The 25,951-nt window shown below is 35.3% G+C and overlaps 1 protein-coding gene across 14 annotated transcripts in view; it reads left to right on the top strand.

The window, feature by feature from the left end:
- LOC118263127 (ras GTPase-activating protein raskol-like) overlaps nt 1-25,951 on the top strand; it is a 156,869-nt gene that overhangs the window by 111,742 nt on the left and 19,176 nt on the right. For 5 of the 14 annotated variants that reach the window (XM_050697219.1, XM_050697216.1, XM_050697217.1 and 2 more), the window contains exon 2: nt 2,742-3,214. The exons of 7 other annotated variants lie outside the window; for them this stretch is intronic. In XM_050697219.1, the coding sequence (XP_050553176.1) occupies nt 3,013-3,214 (202 nt within the window). In that variant the 5' untranslated portion in view covers nt 2,742-3,012. Of the gene's footprint in view, nt 1-2,741; nt 3,215-12,763; nt 12,947-25,951 lie in introns of those variants that run through there. 2 more of the 14 variants (XM_050697211.1, XM_050697210.1) reach the window with 1 other exon arrangement.

Raw genomic sequence — 25,951 nt, 5'->3', positions numbered from 1 at the left:
GAGCGAGATTAATAAGTCAGTTCACGAGTTCACCGCGCGTATGCCGCTCTACTTGCTCCAATCGCCATATCCGTCGCAAATCGACCGTTTCCTCCGACCATCTTCGCGTTGACTCGCTATTATAAACATGATTTATACCTGACCCATCATTAGTTAACATGTCAACGATTGTCGCTAGCGGATGCATTTTATTTGCTCCGACACTATTTATAACCAGCTCTATAAGAATGAAGACTTAACAGGCCTCACTTAAAGGATTAACTGAGGCGATGCTATTTTGTAGTGTTATTCACGGCGCGACGCATCATAAGGTCTTCTAACAGAGTTTAACATTTCTTATCGCATGTGTTGTGGGCGGAAATCTCGGAGAAAGGTCAACACCGAAAACACTCGAGATATCAAATCAAAGGTTTCTTTATCTGGATTATGAGAGTGGCAAGGTTGTTCGTTTATGACATAGTTAATATATAATTTTAGTGTTGGCATTATGATTTAACCCGGTCGCCATTTTCGTGTGGATAATCTGGAAATGATTTAGGTGGCACACGCTATGCTGAGGCCAGTGGTCGGAGCCCTGGCGCACTTTATCTTGGGAAAATCTCGGTCTCGTACGGAAAATATTGGCTTCGTGCCAGCCCTCGTCCTCACGCGCGTTTCCATTATTGTACCGACTCTGTGTTACGGTTACGCTAGGCTTGATTAACTGCACTATGCCAAATAGGTTTCTAATTTTAGAGGTTTTGTTTTTAATAGACTGGGTTGTAATGAAACAATTTTAGAGCTCATTATCAGGTCATATTTAGTCATTGATTAGGTAGATATTTTGAACTCATAAACGGAAATATTTTATGTTTACAAGTTATGTTAGCAATAAGTTGTTATGGTTCAATTGAATCACAACTACTTACATCTACTACAAAAGTACTTATTTAATAATAACTATATCGAGCCGTTCCTGGTGGTCTGGCACCTTGAGACGGCCTTCGGAACAATGGTAAATTGGTAGTATTGTTTACAACAGCGGGTTCCTCGGCGAGAGCAGATCGGCGAAAATAGCCACGTGCTGGTGTTTGCAAGGAATCTTGTTTATGTAATGTGCCAAATAAGTGTGAAAGCAGGGGAACGTCAATTGTTTCTTCATCAAATAAATACTCATGAAAGTTCAGTGCTTAATTCCGCAATTTTCTCGCCGACAATTCGATTCAAGTCGTCAACAGCTCCCACGCAGAACTTTCCACAGAAACAATAGGTCGTTGAAGATTTCACTGTTTTTGTCAACGTATCAACTTGCCGCAATCCGGTGTTAATTAAAATCAGTCGTAACAGTCTCTTCCTCGATTCAGGTTTTATTTTGTTTCACTAATTGTTACGTAAAGACCTCCAGCTCCCACACGTCTACTGCAATGCGTTCATGCATTTTATGTCATGTACATTATTTTTTTATTTTTCACAATCACGTCCGGATTCTTGCGTAAACATAATCCTGCTGCGGAATATTATTTGACATTCAGTTCCTATATGCTGTTACAAGTTGCATGACAGAGCTTATATTCTGCTATTGTGCGTTCAATGCTAATTACATTACACCAATGATTCCGGGTTATACGATTGGTGTATGAACATTTTGTAACTTTAGTAAGTAACTCAGTCAAATACAGTTACATATTTGGAAATTTTGAATGAAATTGCAGTAAACGTAATAAATAAATTGTGGGTAATCGGTTATGTTTACGTTACCTACCAGCTTCATTGTTTCGTAAATTTTAATGGTCGATTAATTAAACGTTTAGTAGTTTCAAGTTTGTAATAATTCGATAATTCGACAATTGGTTCCGTCATTATTTAAGCAATGGTCAGGGCTACGAGTGTTGCGGAAATCAGATTGCGTCGCTTGGGTTTTTGCGGGTGGTGTGTTGAACAAAAAGGGTGTATTGTATTTTTAGTTAACGACGAGGCGGCCGTACTAAAAGTTACGACACTCAAAACTGAAACATCAGACGAGTCGCCAGTTGCAGGAGTACGTGAATAGGTCCACGGCGCCATCGCCACAAAGATGTGCTCCTTTGTTCGTCTGCCATTCATTAGCCGAATGTGGTATGGTCTCCATTCTTTGGGAGTGCGTTGAACTGTCATGTTTCCTGCGTGTCCGCGTGTAACGTGTTTTACGGGTTGAAACGCCTTTTGGTACGTTTCGATGTTGCAATCAGTCACTATGTCGAGTTGAGATTCAACAAACCAAGATAAGGGGGTTCCATTTCGCTTTAAATGCGTTATTCTTTATCTTTATTCATATTTCTTTGAAGTGATGATTATTATGCGTTCTGGAAATAAAGTGGGGGAATATTCAGTTCTGGTGAGAACAGTGGAAGTACCGCATGTCCAATTGTCCAATCCTTTAGTTATACCGTGAACTTGGATTGTAGGCCCGACTATCCGTGACAGTCGTGCTTGTGATGTAAACACCGCGAAATGTGACAATTTGTGTTTAGATAATAATCGTGAAATGATTCGTAATATTTGTTTACCTAGTTCCCATTGCAATATCAGTGACGAATTTAATTTTGTTTATTTTTGAGTTACCGAGAATTGGTCGCTTACCATGGTAGATAATCGATAAATAGTCCATAATAAAAGCTATAGTAAATTAATTATAATCCATAAGATGTTAAATGTTTTAAAATTGCTGTTTATTTGCATGTAGAGCATTCGTTCAGTAGATCATTGTATCCTTACGATTACAGAGTCCTTCGATAACGAATGATAAGAAAAACGACAATGTGAAATAAACAGTGTTATCTAAAAAGGTGTGCAGTTTACACGGAACGTTCAACGCTGACCGACCAATCGCGAGATACCTGACGATACAGTGACGTAACAAACGAAACCAATTAATCAGTGGAAGGTTAAATGTGTTAAGAAAAGTGCAAAAACCAGTGAATGAAGTATAACAAGTTGTGTATTTTATACGTAAGGGAGTTCAAAATCAGTGTGGTGTTCAGGACATGAGTGACAATGAGTACAGAGAGGCGTCTCTCCCGGAGTTTTCACTCATGTTTGAAGGGTTCCTCAACTGAGGAGGCCGCAGATGAAGAGGAAAGTTGCTACCACTCCCTCGGAGGGAGGCACTCCTTGAGTCGAAATCATCCACAAGTGTATGTTGAGGACTTGACCAACATATCCTTAGCGGATTTCGAAGCAACACAAGATGAAAATGGTATGTATTTATTGCTAGCGACTATACGTCTTATACCTAGACTTTTAGGAATCAGGCAAAAACTAAGTTATTTGCTTATGCAGTTTTCGACCGCAACTTTAAAAAACTTCTTCGTAAGTGTCATGTGTATAAAAATATAAATATTTTGAGTCCTTCACAACATTCTGGATAATTTGGCACTATATGTACTTAGCAATTTACACGTGTTTGTGTACTACCAACAGATGTTTTCAAGGCTAATGACCCAATGTATTATTTTAATTTATTTCGGTAATTAACAGCTCACTGGTTAATGGTTAGTATTATCGAAAGTAATTAATGCAGGCCGTAACTGTAAACTGTGAATGCGAGTTATCAATATGTTAATTTGACGCAAATGTATGACATTTTAGTAGTGAACACGTTGACATTTGAAGTCCATTATAATTATTTTGCATTTAATTCTGGTTATAAAATGTGAATGCAGTTTTGTTGCTTATTTTTGTTTGATTGCTTTGTGCTTAGTGGGTTTTATTGCGATTTTATTGGAATCTTTTTGTAGGTACAGTATACAAAACATTACCTACACATGTTTTTGTTTGAGAACAAATATTAAACTGATGTCTATTTTTTCTATGGTTTTAAAACAAACTTATTACTACTTGTATAGTGTGTTACTTTGGGAATAAACGTGTCGGAAAATTGATCAAAATATTTTGTACAGATCTTAATTTGAATGCTAAGTTTGCTGGAGAAAAAATATTCTGCTGTATAATCTCTTCTAAGAATTAGATCAAAGCTTTTCTCAAAATAAAGGCTATGCAGTAGTTATGTTTTCCATGGCCACTGCAAAAAGGTCTGGTAACTGGTCCGTTCCTAATGCGCTCAGTGACCCGCTAAGGGGGTCTGACATATAAAGATCGGAAAATTTATTAATTAACAGATTTTAAAACAGTTCACTGGAAAGTCTACCGTAACACGAGTCAAATATGATTTAGTTTTGATTAAATCGTTGATAGTAAGTACGTGCATGTAATGATTGACTAAAAAACAAATGAAACTTGCTGTTCATATACTTTTTTGTGTGTGTTGACTCGGATTACATGTGTTACTTACTTTTGAATGGTTTAACTCGTAGTGGCAGCCAGTGAACTAACCAGTGTCCTGTTGATCTACTGACCACGATACCGAACACTTGGATTGAATAATAAGTTCAATTACCTACCGGATCGATAAGTGTTATTGATTTTCATTGGGACATGTTTAGGAATTCTCAATCATTTAAGACACTTTAAATAATTATCTACTTTTACGGGTATTTAATGTAAACACTACTGAATGTATATTGACCAAATTCTATGTAAAAAGTAGGTACATTATTGTGGAATTGTATCCGGTGTATATGGTGATAAAATCAACCTGTATAGTACATAAAATTACTAGTGAAAATTATCCCACCTAATGTGATGCTTTAACTATATTCTTATAGGAATAACTTTGCGTCAATAATTAGTTAAAACACTTTTATTTACCCCTTTAAGAGAAGAAGTCGTAATATTATGTTATGTTGACAGTTAACACCAAATTCGGTAACAGTGGACTGTTTTTATGAACTGTCAGATTAATAATCACCGGAGTTTATGTTTCTACGTGTCGTTATAACTATATGGGGTGATGTTTTGCTTTCCTCGCTATATTTATTATATGGACCGCTGCACCTCAAGCTGATCTAAACTATATTACTTTAACCGATTTTAATAGGGGAGCTTTACCCGTATTATAATAGGGGTGAAACTGGTATGAAGGAGTTTGACAGTTTTGGATAACTTGATGTGCGAGTCTGTGTTCTATTTAGGTATTTAGAATTGATAAACAAATCATCCTGGTTCGTTTCTTTTATTTTAGTTTTGTGCGCTGGCTTTGAATTAGCCGGATGTGTGCGTTTCTATTTTATATTTATTTTTAATCTGTCTTAAACACTGACGTGTTATGCTTGTAGAATTAGAAATTTTGTAAATTTGGAATTCGTTTTTAGAAGGTTCTTGTGATCTTTTAAATTGTTTAGTGAAACCTAGAATTTGGTTGTTATGTCAAAGCAGTTTATAATCAATGATAATATAATAACGTTTATTATTTTGGCTTTCAACACTTTTTCTTTCTGTCTTCCACACTTTCGAGTAGTGTGTGTAGTGTACATAAAATTGTAGATCTATAGTGATTTATTCTTAGGCTTTCATTACCGTTACATAGGTGAAGCCAGAAGTAGAAAGCTAATTAATTAATGTAGTATAATATTGATATTAACTAAAATCACTGTTTACTTTAGTAGTATATCTCATGATATTTATTATTAATTACGTCTAACAAGTCCGACTAGTTCAACATTGTTAACATGGACGTCAGTTGCAGAATCACATGTTATTACTGGTTCTAGTATATTATCTTAGCTAATGTATAATATACTACATCTAGTTGTGCATTAGGTATCTAAGCTACTGACAAGGCCTTAGGCAATGTATTATGGTTATCTTAGGATGTTACGATATGGCTTTCCAAGGAGGTGTAGGTAGGTATGTGAACACTTCACATGGTTGTAATATGATGATTTTCTCTGGAAAATGATAAAATACTTAGTGCTAAATAGCACTGTAAACTGCTTGATCTTGTATTTATTTATTTATTTAATATGGTACATCAACAATATACATAAAATACATTCTATTTTTTTATTTATTTTTATAACTATAAGCAAATCTTTTGCTAAATATACGCCATATATAAGATAATACTCTTTCTGATAAGAAAATCAAGCCTCAAGCTGTCAACTTACAATCATTAAACTATCGAAGCTATAAAGCTTCAGGCAATGAAGGTTAATTAATAAACAATCTTGTAGAACCAGTGAACAAACTGAGGCTACTAAGTGATGAGTGTCATTTTTTAACTCGACTCCTTCATTATAGCCCGTATGTATCAACCGGTCCATTTATGTTGTATTACATAAGCGTACAATCTGTTATTATGTAAATTAAACGAGCCTTTTTTATGGAAAACGTATTATGTGGTTCGGTTATATACGTCCGTAGTAGCCATATAAGGAAGGCATGTTGAAAGAGGTTTTTAAATAATAAGTAATATGTATTTGTCATTGAATCTATTAGGTAAGCTCGTGAGTTTATGACCTACATTAAGCCAATGTCAAATTGATAATAATAATTGTTGTATACAGGTAAATATAATAAATGGCTACTCTCCCGCTATGTTTTACTGAAATATATATTTTATTACGTAATTTATTCAATATTTTGTGATGTGACAATAATTGTGTTTCTGATTTGGCTGAATATGATTGATTATTGAAATATTAAATTTATTCATTATAGGCACAAAACATGTTATTTGCTCCGGTATATTGTAGGTTGCACTATTTTAATTATGATTATGGCTTTTATTAATATCGTAGTTTTTCCTTATTATTACAGCGCTAAAAAGTAACTCATACTTGTTGAATACAAAATTACTATAACCAACATGTAAACATGTAACTTTTATTTATTAGGTACTTATTTACCTAGATGACTGCAAATGGAAATTATGAATGGAATATAGGTCGAAATTTGACACAAACTATTGTAAGTAACATTTACATAATAAAGATTTGTTCTATTGTCACTCCATATTTAGTGTAGGTACCTGTGAGCATGTGCCTGTGACTGATTGGAAGTCCCACAAAGTTTAGAAGTAGTTCAGCTAATGGATTGCAATAATATGATTGATCCCCTTTCTCTGACTTCGGCGCCAAGTTTGTTGCTGAAACTAAATAATAAGTATAGTGATTCCTCCTATTTTTTGTTCAATATGTAGCAGGGCTTAAAATTATTATTTTAGACTAAAAAGAAAATGTGTAGTTGAATACCAAATATGGATATCGTAAATTTTATACCACAAATGAAAACAGGTAAAAGCAGGACAACCAGGATAATAAAAGCAATGTGGAATTATGATAACATATTTTAGTAAAGAATTTTTCGTATAATTTGTTACAAGCCGAGACTTGATGTTCCTATCATCCATATGTTGAAATTGGATGCCAGGTATGAGGAAGGTATTAGAAGCTCACGTTTACGGCATATCAGTGCTAGTGGTGAGTGATCTAACTGTCAGGCTCACCGCTAACCACAGATTGTGAATGCTATAAGTAAAACCGTATCCAACTTTATACGTGTGTAATCTAAACTCTGAGAGGAAAAACATTGCTGTATGTGTAGAGGTGAAGAAGGGAATTGCGATGAAATGAATTGAATTGTAAACTTTACTTACATTTAATTTAATGTTATTGTAAAGTTTCTTGTTGTAGTTGGCACAGCTTGTAAAGATGCTGTTTCTTTAAAAGTATTTTTGAGTGTGAAATATTACCTATTTGTATCTTAATTGAAGATTAAAGTCATCACTCCTTTAAAACAAAGTAATTAATTGATGTTCCGCTGTACTACGTGTTTATAGTCAACACGTTTCGTGATCATATCTAAACTTGGACATCTTAATTCTGACTAATTTCGGAAGCGCCAAAGCTATTGCCATCCCTCTCTTCTCGTAAGAACGGAAAGAGAGAACCGTGTCTTATTAAAGTGGGTTCAAGAGTTTGTTAACATAGTAATTAACATTAGGGTTTGCTAAAAACTTCAAGGTGATATATCTTTGGTTCGATCTTGACATTGATTCGAAGCAATATTCGCGTGTTCGCTAACTATGACTCACTATTACACCGGATAAGTATTACGTGTTACGTCTACCTCCGCTCTTATGTGATCGTGGGCTTGACGTATGTACTTTTTGCCGATTCATGGCATTTAACGTGATTATCAATGTAAGTTGATGACAATAAAGGTCATATTACATTGAACTATAAAATGTCTTATTGCTATTTGTTATGGGATTGCTTAGTCCATCCATGTAATTGATGATTTCTTGTGCTATTTTATCTTATCTTGTATAATGTGTTATTTCTGATTGTTTCAAATGAGACGGGGTTTATAAATTATATCAAGTTATTTTGAGTAAGCTTCGTTTTCATACAACCCATTTATAATGTATTTGAAGTCATCAATTTATTCAATAATTACGTAATAATAACGCTTCGAGGTTTTTGAATTGTAAAACACCATTTATTAGGAGTACTCCTTAGAATGGTAATGGTAACCGGATCTCTACGGAATTCTCTACTTTTATTACAAAGCTTTGAGACTTACTAAAGGAATATATTGAAACTAATTCTAAGCACGTTCTTATTGAAACAAAAAAGTCACGTGTTAACGTTTAGTTGAAGCTAGAAGTTTAGTTAAGAGCTTGAATCATGGCTTGCGCGGGCGCCGCACCTGTGACTGCGCGCGCGCAAACGCCGCACATCCGCTTCCTGTGTTCCTGCCTTTACACCCCTTCGCAGTACCAGTCACGACTTCCGCCCCTAATTATAATAATATCAAGGTTAAATAAACAAAGGAACGAACCCAAAGCTTACAAATGGATGCTAAAAATATTACTATGTTGGTAATCTTTTTTTTTAAGTCGCTTAAAAGGCCATATTTGAACTATAAGCAATATTATCTTTTTCTAATTCATCATAATTTGGTTCTTGGGAATTTAAGCAAGTAACTAAAGAATGGTTATTGTAGGTACCTTTTATATTAAAAGTACGTAGCCTCGCAAGAAGATATAATCTACATCGCACTTACATTTACACAACTGTACTGGCCTACCTTTTATCGTAGGAAAATCGTGTCCAATTCCCACCGAAGTAATATTTCATCAGACAAAAAGCGACTCCACTACTTGTCTGAATGAAGTCACGTAGAATCAAGATATTTCGTTAATTATTAGCATCCGCTGAGTGCGTCGACATCGATATTGTCAATCCTGTATTATCTCCGACATCTTGTCTCGGGCTCGGGGGCTGGTTTTTGTGGCACGTCCATTACTGACGGAAGCTGAGTGGGATGGAGCTTTGTGAGTTTGTGAGCCAAGCCAACACACAGACATCTCTTTGTAGTGCATACTCACGCCCGAGGTATAGAAGCGAAGGTGCACGTGCTAATTGTCATCACAAACAGCTGAGCACGAACGTTTGGGCTCACTTTCTCAGAATGTTACTAACATTCTTTATCTCGTTACGGTGCATCACGATAAGGTTCGGTAGTGGCGCGTCTTCGCTCGGCGTGCCACGTTCAATTATAAAGTAAATTGTGACAATTAAAACGTTCGTTTCGCTCAACCGCGTTCGTTTAGTACAGGCGCGCATGAGATCACTCATGAGCTCATCAAAATATCATAATTATCATACTTATCGATGTCATTATCATAACATTGAAGTTTGCGCTCTGAAATTGCCTGTTTAGCACTAACTGCGCGTAGGTGTAATGTTGCATCGTAACATTCCAAGTGGGTAATAAGATTTTTCTTGACCTATTTACGTGCAAGCAATAGTGCGAATTAACAGTGCCACAAGTATGTTAGTCTATTGTTCAATGGTACTATACTAGTGTGCTCTCGTTTCCATTTACCTTTACAACTGACTATTGATAAAAAGTGACATACAAAGCCTTCCACTCGCTCACAAAAGTGTGAAGGAAGTGTTTAATTCTTGGTGTGAGTAATACACAAGTTCGCCGCTGGTCAGAATGTTTTGATTTGTCCCGTGCATTGCACTCTACAGTTCTATTAATACCGCCTTCTTGGCAAGCCGCTAGTTTTGATATAACAACGTTTGTCAAATGTCATTCATAAAAGAGCTGGGTTTTAGTTATGTTTCGTCCTGTAACTACATATATTAAAGTAGGCATTAAATTAAAGTTAACTTTTTTCGAATTATTACGAGGAAAAGATTGTATATTTTTGTTATATAATAAAATTATTTGTCGAGTATACATATGTATGGTATTATTATAAAATCTTATGCTTCAAGGATAAATTAAGCCATGAAATAATGATCGTAATTGGCCTGTTTGTGCGCGCCGTGTAGCATTCGGATCATATTTCATTAGAAGTAATGATTGACTGGTAAAAAATGTAGCGCGGAATAAGCTGGCACAATCATGGCATTCTACTGTTATCGCATGTGAAAAGTATGCCGTACGCAGGAAATGATAGTTTCTATGTAAATGAGTACATATTTTGCAACACCAGCCAACCGATATGTACCAAGTACCAACCACTCATTTTAATCTACATAATAATTTTCCTATTAACTGTCTACGTAATCATATTGCAGAACTGCAAAGTAATAAATCTTTCCCTGACACGGTAGCAAACTTGTTGAAAATGTGTTTAATTTTATTTACTACATACTCTTTTTTTTGTGTTACAGCTTTTGTTTACTTTTGCAATGAATATGTTTACTATAATTTACATAAACCTGTATTAACGTAATGTTTTTTTGTTTCAGGTAAGTTATACTTATCGGTAACCGTACCCGTAACTACTGGCAGCGCCATCTACATCAACATTAAGCTACTGTAGTTCTGCTACTTGACGCCAGATGGCAGTAACAGCGCGACTTCAAGTACAGTAACAATTAAAATTTTTATGCGTCTAATAATTCTTTAGGCTGATTGATATTATGTAAAAGGCACACGGAAAAGTAGATTTAATTTTAAAATTACCATAAAAACTTTTGAACACTTCTTGATATAATTATAAGTTTTAACACAACTAAGCTTTAATTAGTTATCATCATCTCTATATTTTCTATGTATAGCAAAATCGAATTAATTTATAGAAATGTATGTAGGTTCGTATCGTCTTTACCTTGATTTGTAGTAAGAACAATACCACCGAGAACCAGTTTAGTAGGTTCATGACCGACTCGATCGCCTCTCGCATAATGCCGAGGCTTGTTGTGATTTATTCATGTTCGCTTGTGCCCTGCGGCGAATAAAAACTGCCCAAGAAAGGAACCGCGTTTTGTTACCACTTTTATTAGACCTACATGCTCCTTTATCAAAACGCTCATTACGCATATTTTAAAACGGAACTAGAGGTCCAACTAGTTGGCCAAAAACAAAAGTGGTTCGATAACGGCTCGGAGAATGCGGAAACGTAAAAAAAATATTCAAATATCTAACCTTGAGTATATTTTCTATACGTTTTATGCTTATTTAAGAAATTCCCTTTGGTATTAATTACGCAAATTTGAGATCACACGTTTGATGTAGCGCTGCATAGCGCTACGTAGCGTTGCGTAGTGCTACGAACTTAAGTAGCAATTACGAAGTGCTTGATGTGATTCTGATTCATTCATAAATATTTTACGAAAAGTGTCCCTGTTTTTAATAACATAAAGTAATATTTTAAACAACACTATTCATCAGCAACATTCCTTATTTTTAATTTAACAGTTCGTGACAGTCCACCGCTGAACTTTTTACCCAATTTATTTATACAATATCAATTCTTCTTTTAAGAAAAATGATCACGTAATATTTAATAGTATATTTATTATGTATTTGATATAACGTCGTTTGATGTGGTCCATAAAGGTCAAGTATGCGTACATAGAGCATTGTTTCTCACTTCGATACCCATAACACAAGGGTAATATTTCTATCGCATGATATTGTCTAATTAATAGTATAATTTTGTTTTTAAAATAATTTGTATTTACCAGAGCAGGGAGTTTCGTTCAATTTATGGCAATGGCAATAGGCTCACCCCATATTACATGATGATGAGACTCGATATATACTTCTACCTCCTTCCTCTGGGAATATACAAATTAACAAGTGTATGTCATAGGGCAATATTTGAAAGCATTGATTTGAGATATAGTGTGTCGTCACGATTTAATACAACAACGTACAGTAACGTAACAAACTCTTCAACTCCTAAACATAAGTTCCGTTTTATATAGGTAAGCATTGTAACCTTATACAGCAAAATAAAAAATACGTGTCCCATTTTAGTGATGTAACTGACGGACTAATAAGATTTTTAGATCTATTATAAATAAATAAAAAAAATTTATAATATTATATAACATAACATTTCATACGATTAGGCACTAGCTGTGCGAAATGCATACTTAATTTTTGTAATTTTTAATATTTATGCTTGTTTTGTTTACGAGTCTGACATTGACCCAACTAAGCAAACCTGAAATTCTAGTCTATTTCGAGTTTTTAATCACACAAAAACTAATACGATTTGTAACTTTTTTCCGAAAGATAAGAGTAATAGTATTTCTTAACAGATTATGAACTCACTCCACTCAGAATGGAAAGCAACCTCTTTTATAGAAGTATTTCGCAATATCTTCAATGGGCATTGTTTACTTAAACAATTGTATATATCTAAATATAATAAATGCGCAGTATAACAAAATAAAAGAAAATAGACGTCTTGTACATTCAATGCGTTCATAAAGAGGTCTGACTGAATAGAGGAGGACTTGTTCACTTTAACCAGTCTTCGTTGAGTCAGTGAGTTACGATAGTAGTGTACACTTCCGAAGATACCCGAGCGCCGCCGGAGATTGCCGAAGGTATAAAACATGGCGGGTGGTTGTGCGCTTAGCGCTTGTCAACAAAGTTACTCGACTTCGACTGCCTGACCGGTCGCGCGCTTTGGTGTTCCGTTCCATAACCGCGAGTTTAAAAAGTGCATGTATACAGTGAGACAAGTGAAAAAGTGAATAAAACAAGCCTTTTTGTTTTGGAATTTGTGTTTATACGGGTTTTCATTTAATTCGTTTTAAAAAAAGTGGTATGTTGATGTGCTTTACGGAATGTTGGAGTATTGAGGGTCATAGAATGCCATATCGTATAATAATAGCAATTATTATGAATTAATTTTTAATAACAATATTATTTGTGTCTAAGAAATAAAAATGTAGTCATTTTCTTAACTCTTCTCTATATTATGATAGGTTTATATATATATAGTCGAAGTGTTTAAATAATTTTTCTCGATAAAACTTGTAAATATTTTGTAAACAAGTAATATGATATAATCGGTTATTTAATATATTATCAATGTTACATAGTTTCTAAGGCGACTTTCACCCAAACACAGCGTGTTGTCGATGAAGCTAACTTATTAGCATACTGGTACCGGCAGTAATACATTCCCCCTAACTAATGGGCAGCGCATAGTATTTTCCGGGACGACACTGTTCGGCAACTATTCATTCTACCCCATAGCCGAGGCCCGCACGTGCTCAACTTGTTGCATAAAAACGGGCCCTCAGCCCTCACGTTTCTTGATGCATTGTCAGCAAACAATAGATCATATATCTTGAAATAATGTGACGGATTCTTTGAACTCTACGCAATGTCTAGCTATTTACCCGACTGCGCCAGAAGGAGGGTTATGTTTTTCGAGTGTATGTATGTATGTAGGTATGTATGTATGTATAATTGTTTGGCACGCTCTGCAGCCTAAACGGCTTGATGGATTTTGGCTTGAGAGGTGTCGTTAGATTCGTATTTACTGTGAGAGTGACACTGGATATATCAAAATTATAAAAAAACAAAATGGCGGATTTTTGGCGCCAAATTTGAATATTGCTCACTCTCTAGTCTGAACGAGTCGATGGATTTTAGCTTGAGAGGTGTCGTTAGATTTGTATTTACTGTGAGAGTGACACTAGATATATCAACATATAAAACTAAAAGAAAATAAAATAAAAAAATGTAATTTAAAAAACTAAAAGACCCAACTGCGTTTGAAAAACTAAAACAGCCCTAAAACAAGAAAGTCATCGTAAAATTGAAGCAGTCGGGACCCATTCTAGAAAGCCAGCCGTATGTGCCATCAATAAGTCGTCATGTTTGGGTCCCGACTGCTTCAATTTTACGATGACTTTCTTGTTTTAGGGCTGTTTTAGTTTTTCAAACGCAGTCGGGTTTTTTAGTTTTTTAAATTACATTTTTTTTTTAAAACATTTTTTCTCCAAAGGAAAGGATGCTATTAACTTATTCTTTGATAGTCACTATCTAGAAATGAAGTAAATATTATTATCAAAGTACTTCATGAATATCCGGAGAATATAAATGGAAGTCCCCGACAGGACTATGAATATTTCATTAGATCAGACAGAAAATGTCAAATAAACCGATTCCTGTCACATATCTCAAGTATGTCATAGCCGTATGAGTAAATAGAGGAAACATTCATATTGTCGATCTATAGCTGCGTCAATAAATAACGATAGGGATGTCTTATATGAACATCGTTTGGCTCCCAGACGGTCAACATTCCAAGTGTTTATGTCTGGACTATCGAGCTTTGTACAGTGGCGGAAGGGCCATAGTTCCACAGATAGTCAGACTGAACTTGTGTGGGTGTCTGTGCCACCCCGAGGGACAACTGTGCGTGTTTAGACAGCTATTACATAGACCGGCATTTAGGGAAAAATGCGCGAAACGTGACACTCACATCAAAGTCACGTTTGGAATTGACTTTAGTAACAGTTGTGTAGTTCGAATGGATGAAGAATACTAGCCGTTTTATTACGTTTATTTCAACCTAAATAGAGTTTTGTATGGGCATTTATTTATGTATAATAAACCAAAGAACTAATTTAATTCGTAGGTTATTTTGCCAAGACAAGAATAAAATTGCATTATTTTCATTCTTTTCGTAATAAATTATTTCTATCCCTCCAGTCACAAATGCATTTCCTTCGATAAGATAAATGCGTTAGTTATACTGGGTTAATCCATCTCCAGGCGTTGTGCATAAATTCAGTAGTCACATCACCGCCTGATAAATCCGGCGGAGCCAACTCTCGGTCTATCGTTAATCTTCTTAGCAAGTTCGCAGCTCGCCGCCCCGACTCATCCCTCAAAGCTTTGAGATAACAGTCTCAGTCACGCCATTGTATTAATTCAAATCATGTCCTTTAACTGTATTGTTTTAGTCCTCGACAGAAACGGTAGAATATTTTTACACTAACTTTTTACAAATAGTTAGTAAGTAACACTGTTAAATTCTGCATCTTTGCAATAATCCCCTTGGCCTCGTTCAAGATTTTTGTTGTGTAATAAACTGCATTGAAGGATTAGAAAATTTACATTACAGTTGGCGTTCGTCATATTTTTGAATAACAGGCGTATGATTGACGTATCAAAATATAACAACCGTGAATAAATTCAAATGAAACGGAGATGTGGGATGTCGTATGACTAAAAAAGCGTGTAGGCGTGTGTAATCCTGTTTACCTATGCACCCACGTCGGATTTTAGTGGACTTTCTAAAGACGCGACCCGTCGTACACCCAATAAACTGTAGTTTAAAAAAAAAGTGCGTTCGAATGAGTCACATCAAGTCCATCGAGGTCTGGGTCACATTCCAGGGCTGCCGCGTCGGGTTCCAAACCGGACCCACGCGACTACATGCGTTCCTTTTTCTTTTATATCTTTTCCGTTTACGTAATACTTTCTTTGGAGTACTAAACTGCAAGGGTTTTAAAGAAGCCGTATCGCAAAATCACGTTACGTTGCGTCATTTTTTTTTTAATAAAAAGGACTTCACGATACAAGTTATGATGTAACAAGTATAGGGTTACCAAAAAGGTTTTTTCAAGTCTTTGTGGCGTATCACATGTGTGTGAGTAGAGTTCGCTGTAGGCCTCGAAGTTTTCGAACCCCCATCACAAAGGGGGCGGTTTTTTAACCATCTGCTGAGGCAGGTGTCCTCATACATATTAAGCAGGTGATTTGAATTCGCTTTCCTTAGTCTTCCAACCTTATTTTTTGCTACGTTTAAAGTGATAGCTGTGTAAAGAACGATTAAATTCAATTTATATAAGGTCTGTCGTTTCCTGTATCAGAATTGACCATGAGTGTTAAATCTTTAACGTTTAAAAATATTATTTATTGTACACATATGTTTTTTCGAATATTCCGAATATAAGAGAGATTTAAATAATTCCATTTCGAATAAAATGCAATGTTTAGACAATAATAGTGTATTTTTGTAACATTAGCATATTAATCGAGAAATCCTTGTTAACAACGTGTTTGTCCATTTCATTAATACGCAAGTATTGTAAAATATATTAATTTATCTCCTCAGGAGCCGTGGAACCGGTACAATTTTATGATCCAATTACATTAAATGTCCATTAACTACTATTTATTATGGTCAACCAATATTTTTTGTTTGAATAACGTTCACTATTCGCAGTTTTCTCTCACGGTAGGTACTTGCGTGAATCATAGTAGAACCGGTGTCAATGTTTGTCTGCCAAAATGGGATGCCATTACGATTTCTATGCTTATATTTTTAATAAGAAAGCCAATCTATTAACTATATACATTGACGTAGGATTATTCATCATGTTTTGATCGCTATTTCAAGCTTTCGTTAACGTAACAAGAAACTAACTCTTGTAAATATTAAGTATGTATTTATTATCTTTCTAAACTACACCAGGCTCTTTTTCAATTGGTTGATCTTTTAACTACAAATATCTATTTACTCATATTGAAATATAGAGAAAACCTCTACTAGTTTCGAATAACAGAAGGACTCTTCCTTATAAGCAGCGAGCGCGGATATAGGACTCTGCATCATGTGAAGGCGCCACAAATACTTATGTTGATCCTTTATCAGAAAGAGATTGTAAACTAGAGTACATTGACCTCTGAATTTATGAATGTGTATAAGTGTTGTAGTACATGTCCTAAGTACGGAGCATATAAAATAAAGTCAGTGTGTAACAGTGCATTTAATGTGTAAATTATTGCCTATTGTTACTGCTAGCTAGTACGGTTCATTTCATCCGATTGCATTGAAACACATCGTCGTGTTTACACAGAGCTTGTGCCTGTTAAATTACATAACATAGAGAATAGTAGGTATTTAAACTAATCTATAACAACTAAACCAATTTCTAAATACCGATAACCTAGAATTTATTGAGTTAATAAAATATTTATTTATTAATTCAATGCATGTTTAATTTGTGGACGATATCAAAATGTGTTCGTAAAAGTTGTGACCACCTGTCTTGAAAAGTTTTTCTTTATTTTTGTGCATAATCGTAAAATCTTAAAGCAGGTGTTTGTTGTATCCTACAAAGTAAGTGTTCAAAGAAACATCTGTTAAATGCAAACAGATTAAGCTTAAAAATTAATATATTATCTTTTATACTTAAAACGTAACACATTACAAATATTATGTAGTAGCTGTATAAGATAAAACTATAACTAAAACCAGAATAGGCCCCAACTATGAACCAATAACTGGCAATGAAAACATTTGACAGGAAATCGGGTTATCTCATTGACAACTCAAATGCTTTACGCTTCCTCCCAATGTTTATGACTTAATTTAATAATGGACATGACTCGTTGTTTACCACACTACCATCAGTATAATAATAATGAACTGGTATTGGTCTATTAAAGTTATATTAATTATTCTTATGAGTACCTTGATAGATTATTATTAAATAAACTTTATGAAAACAGATATATATTACTTAATATTTCCTATATTTATAATTTTTGAATAGATATAGAGACATAGATTATTTTGGATTATAATTTAGGGTCTTGGTAATTCGTTTGGCCCGCTAGACTCTAATGATCTCAGTGAGTCACTTGACCCCGCGCGAATTGTTCGGGTGATCGGCACTTTTGTGTGTTGAATCATCCTGTGCAACGCCTCTATAAAAAAATCTTTATGTCGACCAGGAGAGAGACGGAGAGAAGTCACGACTTGTTTTTGTTTGCGATTTAGACTGGGCCCCCAAGTAGAGAGTCTTTGGGACCCGATTTATTATTCGCTACCTCCAATATATGACTAATCCGACTGATGAACTGATGGCTTCGACTGCAATCAATGTTTCCATCGATGCGCATCATTACGATTGAAACATTACTCAAAAACTTAATTATTTCTCTTTGTTTAACTGAATCCAGAACAAATTAGTAAGTAAAACAATACTCAGTGAACATTAACGGAGGGAAATCGTTCGCTCTATTTAAGATGATAAGTTCTTTGACAGAATTCGGCTTCTTAATTACATTTTTTGTCGACATTCCACAGACGACGGCCGGCGTCAACATTTTGTAATTATCATAATCGAGTAATAAGTACTCGCAATCATATTTAAGACTGACGTTATTATATTTTCATAAGTTAATGTAATAATTATATTGGTAAATAGGCTAGCAAAATTTATGCATTGGATTGTATAATTCTTACACAATTCTGGAGGACAAACGTAAACTAAATTACTAAGGCCATCTTCTGGAATTGAACTGTAAATTCCAATTGGTTACTCTACAGATTAACTCGTTCCAACAAACAGAATTTACAGCTTATTGTATTAGTATAGATTCGGCCTTCAGAACTGTTATTTCAATGTGTATTTTTTACTGCAACTTTTTAATATTTACTTTGTTAGTGTGTATGTAAATGATATGCTGTTTAACATATAAATAGTGCCGTGTTATGATATTGACCTTTTAACAGCCATTCTAATTTGCCTTCGGCTTGATTGAAAGCGAGTAACAATTGAGTCTCATGGAATAAATGCGCTATAGTGAAATAATACGTATGTATGCGTATATATTTTCCTTGACACACCTAAAACTTTCGCTCATTCCTTGCAGTTATCTTATCATTAACTAATGAATCAGTTGTTTTAAGATAGCGGCTTAAACACACCATTGTTAAGATTTGAATCTAGTCACGAGTAAAATGATTTAACCGTATCATGTTAGGCGGTTTAGACATTCTAAGTGGTAACGTATAGTCTTCTTGGCGAAACAGCCTATCGGTGTTGGTAACTGGAGCGAAATGATCTGAAAATTTTGTCTTATCTGAAAATATCTCTACACATAGTTAATGTTCACATCAGCATGCATGTTTTGAAGTCGTTGTATTCTACGATTATGCGGTTTCCGACCCGCTTGCAATCGGACTTGGGTTGTTGCATTTAAATAAGTAGCAACATTAAGTGCCGTCATACTGGCTGATCGTGACCTTGCTTCAGTGAATGTTGGGCTATCTACCATGCAACTGGGCCTCGGTGCGATTTCATCTAGCGCTTTATTTATTCTACTTTTGTTCACTCGACTTTAAACAAATACGTACTCGTTTTACTTCCGCATTTCTATTTGCGAGAACAAGGATCAACAAAAAGTTGTGTTTATTTTTAGAAATAAATGCATTAATACTTTTTTATTTCCTGTTTCGTGTTGCATTAACCGCATTCTAGTTTTTAATCTGTCGTCTTTGAGAAATCTTTGACAATGTACGTAAATATTTGGCTCCATGCATTCGTTGTTCAAACAACGTATGGCGTGGTAGAAAATCGTTATTGCACAACGCAACCGTGATTACCTTCGGAACACGTTCCGTTGCTTGGCCACCTTTGTTTGCGTCGCCCCCAATCATTCCCGTGCTATGCTCGTGTCACCTTTGAACTTCCTTGGAACAATAATTGCATTAGCTGCAATAACAATAACGCCTATTTTCCTATGACTCTATATTTGGTGCGAGTACTTAGCAAACAGATCTCGGTGATGCGTTCAGTCAATGTTTTGCTTACCATGAAGACGTGCACGAAGCTTATGGTAAGCTATTTCGAAATGTAATAACTGTTTACTCGAGTTAGTAAGAAACATAGGATCTTTCCATATACGAAGTGCTCATACTAGTCATATTTGGTAAGCATGGACGGTAGTGTTGTTAGTACAAATTGCATTTTGTACTTGGTAGTCACGCTCTTGCCCTCGTTCCGTAGTCTTGTCGAGGTGCGCTATAACTAAGAGCTTTTAACGTGACCCGCCGCCTGCCCTATATCCCGGGGCTGCGATGCCACGTCACGTGTTCCTCGATATTTGACAAACGGGGACATACTTTGTGTTACTTTAGCACTTGCGCTTCCACGAAAATGTGATAAAGTAAATCATATTTGCCAATGGAAGATTCGCCTTTTAATATGAAGTGAAAAGATTTTATTGAGTTTATGATAGGAATTGAAGGGTGGCTCGTTATGTGTTTGTTTAGTTTCTTTAGTAAAGATACAAGATTCTTAGTAATTCGAAAATATTAATAAAAACTGTGTATTTTAACTAATCAAATAAAGATAGTTCGATCGATACTTCATTTTGCACTTGTAGAAACTGCAAAAGGTAGATAACAGAAAGTGGTGGAACCGGTTCTTACTATTAACAACGTACAACAATATGTACGTTCGTACAATATTTGTACTGCAGCTCCAAAATTATTGGCTGCCACAGATAACTGTATTCTTGGGCAAGTTACTACAAACACGTGCACGGTATACGCGAGTTCAACTCTTTAGTGCGGAGTTCATTTGAGAAACAGTATCTTACTCTTGAATAACGGGACGCCTTCGCCTCTTTTTGCTTCGTTTTCTGCTGCACTTTTATGGAAACCATTAAGTTGAAGGTTTTATATCTTTTTTCCTTACTCTTTATCTTGCTAAATTCTATGAGAAAGATTGATTTGAATGATGTGCGTAAAAGGCCTTAAGAGCATATTCATCATTTTTCAATTACTGTCTTTCAAATCTATAGCTTGTTGACCTCAATAAAGTGGGCGGAAGATGACTTGATGCATTGGTTCTGTACATTATAACTTGTTCTTGTCTGATCAAGTAAGAGCAACTGTTCCCAGTACGAAACGGTACTTTATGTCTGATATTAATTCATCTGGCGTCTACTGGAGCTTACTACTAACCCACCTTGCTTCCTTTAATTCCTATATTTCTAATGACTGCAATCTTAGAATGAAGTAGATATTTATTACACAAGCATAAAGTTTTATTAATTCTCCAGCAATAACTCTTGCCTAGCCATTTACTTAGGTCTGTTCGTTTATGATCTAAAGTCATAATAGTCTAGTGATGTAACTCAATATTACTTCTGTAATAAGTATTGGATACGTTTCATATTTATCTATTACACATTACCTAATGTGACTTAGCAGGGCCTTCGTAAAAAACAAGTCATTTACCTTTTACTTATTGAATAACGTACATTTCCTATACTAGAGTAGAAATCGACCTTATTTCGATATTATTGAGTAATGGATGATTTGTGTTCTTTCGACGAGAAAGTTATAATTTGGAACCATCGACGGCTACGCGTCACTATAACAGAATAAATTGGACGTACGTTTAAGACGTGACGTATTGACAAGATGGGACCCTTTTCATTGCGAAAACAATGATTGATAGCCTTGATCGTCTATCAGACGACGTAATATCGCAGCCCGTCTTCTGAATTGGGTGATTTGCTTTGATCAGTGATGTGATTTCCATTGAAGTTGGTTGCTACTTAACCCTTCTATTAGAGAGCTTTCAAACTAAATTTTCAACACCATTAAGTTCACTTTGTGTGTGGTATTGGAGATTTAATTATCAATAACGTACATGTCTTTGATGTGGTTCTATTTAGATTAGTATACAATACGTAATGATAGTTAATGCTAGTTCAAATGAAAGTTTTTATCAGTTATGATCTACACACCGTCGTCTCTAACAACTATAAACTCACGTCGATGTCCGGTCGACAAACCTGTATCTGTTGCTAGTAATCTTGTTGGCCGGTCCAAGGAAGTATTGGATCGTAGTGTATCCGCACCCGATGTCTCTTAGCAACGAACTTTTATTTATGTGATTGCTTCGTACACACACCAACCTCTAAAGCATTCAGTCCCTAACATGGTATTGATAATTGCGTTGATAATTTTTGTCGACAGAACCGGATTTTTAGTAATAGAAGACGTTTTATAAAGGAAAGTTATCTTGTTATAATGAAATCTAGGAAAAAGTTGGTTATTTTATATGAAATCATATACGATGTACGTAACTCTTGATTATTTATTTTACTACGCAGCTTAGGGACTTTCTAAAATGGAAAGCTCCTCGGTACATGCTGGTTTCGAAGTTATGGTTGTTTCTCTCAGAGTTACGATTATTGTAATAATTGCCGCATGCGCATTGCACTGTTGTCACCGGATACCATTTCTAGTTTTGACATCATTCGCCTTCCGGGACTCGTGCACTTAGACGCAGTAATTAAATCCGGCCAGTGTTCCGTGTTCTGGCTTTCTTGTAACTTCACTTTATTCTTAGCCTGCGAATAACAGCAATTCACATAATACTCAGACTGTTCAATCTACTATCGACTGCCTCCTACACAGAAATAATTTTATAGCTCTAACTCTACGTAATGTTGCCAAGTCATAAAATCGATCATAATAATTCTGTGTTGCAATATCTCTTACGAACGATCTGTCAAAAACATTCAGCAGATTATCTCAGTGAAAAATCCTTCGTAGTTTATTTAGAGCAGTTCAATTTGCATGAATAATTAAGTGTAGGCGTTTACAGTAATGACGACCGCAAATTCAATTGATTGCTGCAATTAATTTGTTGTATACTTGGAACAACTTATTTATCAAAGTGGGTTAGAACTTGAATTGCCGTTCAAGTTTATTTCTTCAAAAGTTATTAAATAGTGTTGGAACAAAACGTGATATATCAACGCACCTGTTGTATCTGTGCAAGTTTCACCGAGACATTATATTGAAACAATAAGCCGTCGTGTTTTGACTTAACAAAGTAATTTCTGGCTAATGTTTTTCGAGATTATGGTTATGTAGGTACATGCTCTCAAAGAGCATAATATTTTGATTGCGAAACACAACGGTTCTGTGGTTTTATGGTATTTGTTGCATTCGCCGAGCATGCGGTCGGAATAACTTGCGAAAGTCCGGAGGAAACTTTTGCAACCGCTTTAGTTTCATGCGTCGGGCGCCGGCGGACACTAATCTTTGTCACAAAATGTCTTGACCGCATATGTGAGAGGAGTTTTCGAGATTCTTCACTAAGTGCCTAGAGCTAGGTTTCCCACAGATAACATTGCTAGCATTCCTGAATTTCTTTTTAAACTGCATTTCTACTGTGTTTTGTCTTCCATCTCAAACACGCTTGTAGCTTTCATCTTTTAGATCTTTAACAAGAATTTAATAGTGTCTAATTACTAAATCGTCATGTAAATTGATTGTCTAGTCGTTTATCGAACTAATAGTCGTAATCTAATAGATTAAGGTTGATAATCAATCCATATCTCAATCATGGATTAACTAAAACTACATGGTTGTATAAACATATATCCTCGAAGTAATTGGGAGTCCAATTGAACTGTCAGCTACATGAATGTCCCAATTAATAGTATTTTTTAACTAGGATTTTCTCCTGTACATGCCCAAGACACCCAATGTGTGTGTGTGTGTGTGTGTGTGTCGATAGTTAGTGTGTTCTTTTTTCTGATATTTTTCATTTAATTTCAATATGAATTCCTACAGCTACAGATGTTATTCACAATGAATATGTTGTTATTTATCATTTGTCTAGATTTTTCCTCTTTATCCTACCTGCTATAATTAAGGTATTTGTGTATAAGGAAAATCATTATTTAGTTCTCCCTGTTTCCAGGAACATCACCTATTTGTATTGTGGTTATTTTAGATAAGTACCTAAGTAGCTATTATAAATATTTCATATTGAAGTCCCTCTTATATTGGTACGACAATAACAATTTATAATTATTGTTATCGTATTGTTTCGTTCTCATTTACATTCTATTTCAGGAAATAATTTGTAAATATTATGAAGTAGCAACACCTACACTGCATACTTTCCTCCAGTGACATTAGTATTAATTTAGTCTCATTACATAAAGTTTATAAATATAAATTCTAGAAGTGTCTAATCGAGATGTGCTTATCGAATTTTAGAGACAAAAATGGACAGCCAAAGTTCACGTATGCATGATTGTATGTACGTAAATTGAGCTTTAATCTAAAACTAAACCACTGGTCTTTGACCACGACTAAATATTTAAAATTACCTGAAGCCATAAAATCATCAACCATTATCTATGTTTATCCTGTGACCGTCGATGTATTCGATTAGTTATGCCATTTCATTTTGTTCTTAGTTGACTACCTTACTATTTTCTGTGCACTAACGGTAGCTGCCAGCCAGTTGGCATCGGATCCGTTACGTTACATACATGACCTTTAAAACCCTTAATGTGTTTTCTATCTGTAATGGCTAACAAATTACTCCCGTCACTTCGCATTACATATTCTCATAAGGAGAATAAAAAGGAATATTTATCCATTTATTATATCCTCGTACAAGTGACGAGCAAATTGCTTAGCTAAGTTGCGTGTTGTATAATTCGCGAGGACTGCGTGAGAAAAATACTCCGGCCGCCATATTGGATTGTTTTATTTTCATATCCATATTTCACGCTTACGATCACCGCGTGTTAGATGTTATGATTAAGTTTCATTTAAATGTTTTGTTCTGTTCATTTCATTTGGCTTATGAACTTTGTTCTTTAATATAAATAAGGGGTTGTTGACTCTAAGTTTTAGTTCATTGAACAATGAGATCTAGGACTTTGATACTTCAAGAAACAATAACTTACTTTACTAGGTAAATCAAGATAAGGTAAGCCATTAATAATGATTAGAGTAGTACTCGAGTTTACTAAGCAGATATTCCACTTTCCTCCGAGTTGAAAGACCGAGAGACACTCATAGCTACAAAGTTGCGCAGCCCTGCGCTTGCGCCGCGCTGCCTTGAATCATGATTGTCCGCGCGTTAGTCACGCCACCGCTCGACCACTTTCAGCGAAGGCTCATATTTCCATTTCTCACTGTTTATTTTTATTTTTCATAGTTTTATGCGGTCCTCGTAGTGTTTTTCGAATATTTCACATTTTTATGTTAAAGTGCCATTAGTGTAAAGGAATGGCCTATACAACATCGACTGAAAAGGTGCAAAACCTTTACATATTTTCTTAATACTTTAAGTAAACCTAATATTCTATTCTACTAGCGCAAATAGAAATAGTACCTACCTCTATCTCATTGATAGAATTCGTTATCTATACAACTCAATCCGCTGATAAGTACTCCGTTGATAAAATGTTTTAGTACCTATTTGTTAATTGTCACTTCGGCCCTTTGTCGTCGTCACCCGTCCGTCGCTCAAATGAAATTATTGAAATACTTGGAATTATTAAATCTGTGAAAGGAGCGTGTTTGTTTAGGTCCACATCTCCGCAAAGCTTTTGAGATCCCTTTGAAACATTGTATGTAAAGCATTTTATGCGCGCTACGAACATGAGGCTCGTCTTTTTGTCTTCACTTAGTAGGCTCGACGTGAAGAAATGTTACTATTTTATTACCTACTTCATAACCATGTATAAAGTAATATATTATGAGCACAGACTTCTTATTGCATCAATTCATTATTACAAGATCGGTTACTAAAGGCAGTCATTTACATACTAATGGTACGAGCGAATGAAGCCTCATTGGAAGGCAGGCGACGCGAGTCTGGTAGCTGCTACTCTTGTTTTTAAATTCTTACATCAGCGTTGATAATCGCATGTGTACTGTGTAGTAAACTTGTTTTATTCAGTAAGCTACCAAGTTGTGGTGCTTGACTATGTGCATTCGTTCCGCAAGCTTCGCTTTCGTCGTGCGATCACAAGCTCAGATCTCATTCGCTCCTCGCCTCTGTATTCACGACATCCGGTATTTTATTTTGCGTTTCTTTGAACACGGTACAACGAACTTAAAGCAGCCTCGTATGGGGAGCAATTATGGTCGTGCCATACAAATTTTGCACGAATATTTTTAAATTTATTCCTTTTTCACAATGTCGTAGTCAGCGGTAACGTTTTTGTTTACTGT

Source organism: Spodoptera frugiperda, chromosome 12 (assembly GCF_023101765.2).
Source record: "Spodoptera frugiperda isolate SF20-4 chromosome 12, AGI-APGP_CSIRO_Sfru_2.0, whole genome shotgun sequence".
NCBI lineage: Eukaryota > Metazoa > Arthropoda > Insecta > Lepidoptera > Noctuidae > Spodoptera > Spodoptera frugiperda.
The sequence above is the reverse complement of the archived record's forward strand: the minus strand, read 5'-3'. Positions and strand labels throughout refer to the sequence as shown.